Genomic DNA, 3,999 nt, shown 5'->3' on the forward strand with positions numbered 1-3,999 from the left:
TGTATCAGTACTTGTATCTGTGAGGACTTGGACCAGTATCAGTACTTGTATCTGTGAGGACTTGGGAGGTATCAGTACTTGTATCTGTGAGGACTTGGGAGGTATCAGTACTTGTATCTGTGAGGACTTGGACCAGTATCAGTACTTGTATCTGTGAGGACTTGGAATGTATCAGTACTTGTATCTGTGAGGACTTGGACCAGTATCAGTACTTGTATCTGTGAGGACTTGGAATGTATCAGTACTTGTATCTGTGAGGACTTGGACCAGTATCAGTACTTGTATCTGTGAGGACTTGGGAGGTATCAGTACTTGTATCTGTGAGGACTTGGGAGGTATCAGTACTTGTATCTGTGAGGACTTGGACCAGTATCAGTACTTGTATCTGTGAGGACTTTCACTTTCTGTGAGCCGATCACTTTCAGGACAAGAGCAATCTGTATCTCATCAGACATCAAAGCCTTCCTTTCCCGACCTCCACAGAGGAGGCTCCCCACCCCCATCGTCTTCTTCTTCTGGATCCACACACTTACATGTTGTTTCCTCTGGAGCCTTGTGAATGGAGATCAGATCTTGGTAGTCAGTAGACATCGCCTGAGAAGGGGGAATGGAAGACGGTTACGTAGCTGAAAAAAAGGAACATGGTCACCGAGTTCAATTTAAAGATAAAAACCCTTCCATCCCCCAGAACCCAAAACCCACCATAAAACCATTCTCATCTTCTCTAAAGTATAAAGTCTGCAACTTCCGGATCCACGAAGGTGACCAAACTCTTCATATGAGGTCTATGTGTCTGTATTAAACCCTCACGGAGGTTCCAGTGCTGGGTCATAGATCATTATTCAATGGTTGTATCACCGAGCAGCTTAGAACCTCTGGAGGCCTCTGGAGACCTGGGATCACGTGTGGTCACCTGTGGGAGGTCTGTTCTTGAATGATATCATGACAGGTCTGGTACATATCCAAATTCAAATAATGTGAGTTGCCGTTTGGACTTATTTAGATCATTTCTGATGTATTTGTGGCTGGTATTGATGTTCTTACATATGGACATGGAAGACCTTCCTCGTATATCTCCTGATGAAGCCCATCTTGTGGACCCGGGGAGAGCATTGCGCAATCTTCCCATCATACCACAGGTCTGGTTATGATATAAGAAGGTCTGCGGTGATACTCCCGGTGCAGTGCAGGGAGCTGAACAATGGTCTATACTCTCATCAGGCCCGGATTCCCCACAAGGCCAGGCCTCGGGGCGGCAGGGCGCAGAGGGGCGGCCGCGGCACCAGGGACATAAAGTTCCAGGCGCCGGGCGGTAAGTTGCCTTCTACATTTAGTATGTGATAGCAATAAAGTTAAGTGAAAAAAAATTTAAAAATAATAAGAAATAATAGTTAAATAAAATAAAAAGGTGATTAAAAAGTAAAAAATTGTCTGAAAAAATAATTATAAAAAATAAATAAACAATAAGAAAAAAATTATAGAAAATGTAAAAAAAAAGGAAAAAAAGAAATAAAAATAAAAAAGTGATAAAAACATTTTTTTAAAATAAAGAAACAATAAAAAAAAATAAAACTAACCCTGCCGCCCCTGCCATCCGGTTGCCATTCCCCGTTGATGGGGGACGTGGTGAGTTTGGTGAACGCCGGGGAAAGAGAAGGTCTCTAATGCCGGCTGGAGAGGGAAGTCCATGTCCATGGCGTGACCTCTCTCCTGGTCTACGGGGGGACTGCTAGGGACCGGCACTGAACCTGTGAGGAGAGGCCTGAGCTCTGCGCCACTTTGCTGACGCTGAGGGCTCCTGTAGGGGGATTTGTGGCCCCAACACCGGCAGACTGTCTATAGACCTCAATGGCCGGGGCATAGATAGGACTTTCTATCTACATACATGTCATGTAGTCGCCCTGTCATACGTGTCTGTGATTGTGTGTGGGTCTCATGTGTTGCAGAGCTCGTATTGTCGGCGCTATTTGCTGTCTGTACTTTTCCCTGCCGGGATTTGTCTCTTATTAAAGCTTAGTAATAGTTATTGGCGTGCGGGGGAGATTTGGGGTCAGATTTGGGGGAGATTTGGGTGAGATTTGGGGGAGATTTGGGTCAGATTTGGGGCAGATTTGGGGGGAGTTTTGGGGGAGATTGTGGAGTGACTGCCCCTTTCCCACCAGTGACTGCACCTCTCCCACCTTGTGAAGCCGCCAGTGACTGTGGTGCAGTTGTGGAATGTTATCTCCTCTATGACAATGCAGAGTGTAGTGTGAGGGACTCTAGGGGGTCCCCCCTCTGCCCCCCATTAAGGTCTCCCCTTCCCCCCCCTCCCCCGTACCTTCCCAGCGATCTTCAGACCTCCTTTCTGGGCTGCTCTCAGTATTTACTAAAGGTTCTTATAACGGGATGCTGGGTCCCCCCTCCGCACTGATTTGTGGTGCGCGGGCCCCGTGACGTGCCCATTGCTGTCCCCTCTTATCTGGGAGGAAGCTCACTCAGCAAAAACACCGTTTCCTTCCAATCTTATCACCGGGACCTAGAAATTAACTCATCATGAGCAGCGACGTATGACACGACTCAATCACACATCTATTATAGGTTGTCACCCTCCGCCGGCAGATCTATAGAGCATTGGACACAACTAACCAATGCACACAATGACATTCTACCGGGGCCCCTCCCACCTGCACACAATGACATTCTACCGGGGCCCCTCCCACCTGCACACAATGACATTCTACCGGGGCCCCTCCCACCTGCACACAATGACATTCTACCGGGGCACCTCCCACCTGCACACAATGACATTCTACCGGGGCCCCTCCCACCTGCACACAATGACATTCTACCGAGGCCCCTCCCACCTGCACACAATTACATTCAACCGGGGCCCCTCCCACCTGCACACAATTACATTCTACCGGGGCCCCTCCCACCTGCACACAATGACATTCTATCGGGGCATTTATCTCCAGTGTCTATAGAACTACAAGTCCCAGCATTTATCTCCAGTGTCTATAGGACTACAAGTCCCAGCATTTATCTCCGGTGTCTATAGGACTACAAGTCCCAGCATTTATCTCCAGTGTCTATAGGACTACAAGTCCCAGCATTTATCTCCGGTGTCTATAGGACTACAAGTCCCAGCATTTATCTCCGGTGTCTATAGGACTACAAGTCCCAGCATTTATCTCCAGTGTCTATAGGACTACAAGTCCCAGCATTTATCTCCAGTGTCTATAGGACTACAAGTCCCAGCATTTATCTCCAGTGTCTATAGGACTACAGGTCCCAGCATCCACCCCCTGTGATAAATCAGTGTTATTCGGGTTTTCCCATTAGTTATTACTTTCCGCCAGTAGGGGGCGCTCACGAGTCGTCCATGTGCCTCATGCACCAGGCTTTGCTGTGACAGAGTACTGTGCTGGAGTGGCATCATGTGACCGAGGTTCTGTGGTGGCCAATCAGTGCAGTGAACATCATAGTGGGCGGGATTGGCTATATCAGAACCCGTGAGCATGCTCAGAACTGACGTAGTCTTGTTCCTGCCACTCCCTGGTTGGGAGGTTGGTTGTCAGTAGTGACGGGGTGGGGCGTGTTCGCAGCTCCACGTGCCGAGCCCGCCAGGAAGCTGACAGCGCCGCAGCGCCAATCACAGGTACTGAGACATGTTCCCGGTCCGCAGCTGCAGAGATCTGGATAATGTTGCAGTGCCTGTGATTGGCGCTGTCAGCTTCCTGGCGGGCTCGGCACGTGGAGCTGCGAACACGCCCGAGCCCATCACTAGTGGTCAGGTGCTGGGCGGCTGCCATGGCCTGAGGACTAGGCCCTCAAGGCCTAACCTCATGGAGTGCCATCGGAATTTGCTGGATCCACTCCAGGGACCTCACCCATGGGAACAGAGGTCATGGGGACACTGGAGTCACCACAGGAACCTCCACTGGTCCAGGCTGCAGTCTGTCCTGAAGCAGAGTACACACTGGAACCTCAGTGGGAATGGAGACACTTCTGGCCTAT

At 49.5% G+C, this 3,999-nt stretch overlaps 1 protein-coding gene across 1 annotated transcript in view; it reads right to left on the reverse strand.

Moving 5' to 3' along the window:
- LOC108803275 (asialoglycoprotein receptor 1-like) overlaps positions 1 to 1,113 on the reverse strand; it is a 15,147-nt gene extending 14,034 nt beyond the window's left edge. Inside the window, exons 1-2 of the mRNA XM_018575108.1 lie at positions 1,045 to 1,113; positions 498 to 594 (exon numbers count right to left, since the gene is read on the reverse strand). Of these exons, the coding sequence (XP_018430610.1) occupies positions 498 to 594; positions 1,045 to 1,113 (166 nt within the window). The remainder of the gene's footprint in view (positions 1 to 497; positions 595 to 1,044) is intronic.
- Positions 1,114 to 3,999: the final 2,886 nt, after the last annotated feature.

Source organism: Nanorana parkeri, unplaced genomic scaffold, assembly GCF_000935625.1.
Source record: "Nanorana parkeri isolate BGI_ZX_2015 unplaced genomic scaffold, ASM93562v1 scaffold3561, whole genome shotgun sequence".
In the NCBI taxonomy this organism is placed as follows: Eukaryota; Metazoa; Chordata; class Amphibia; order Anura; family Dicroglossidae; genus Nanorana; species Nanorana parkeri.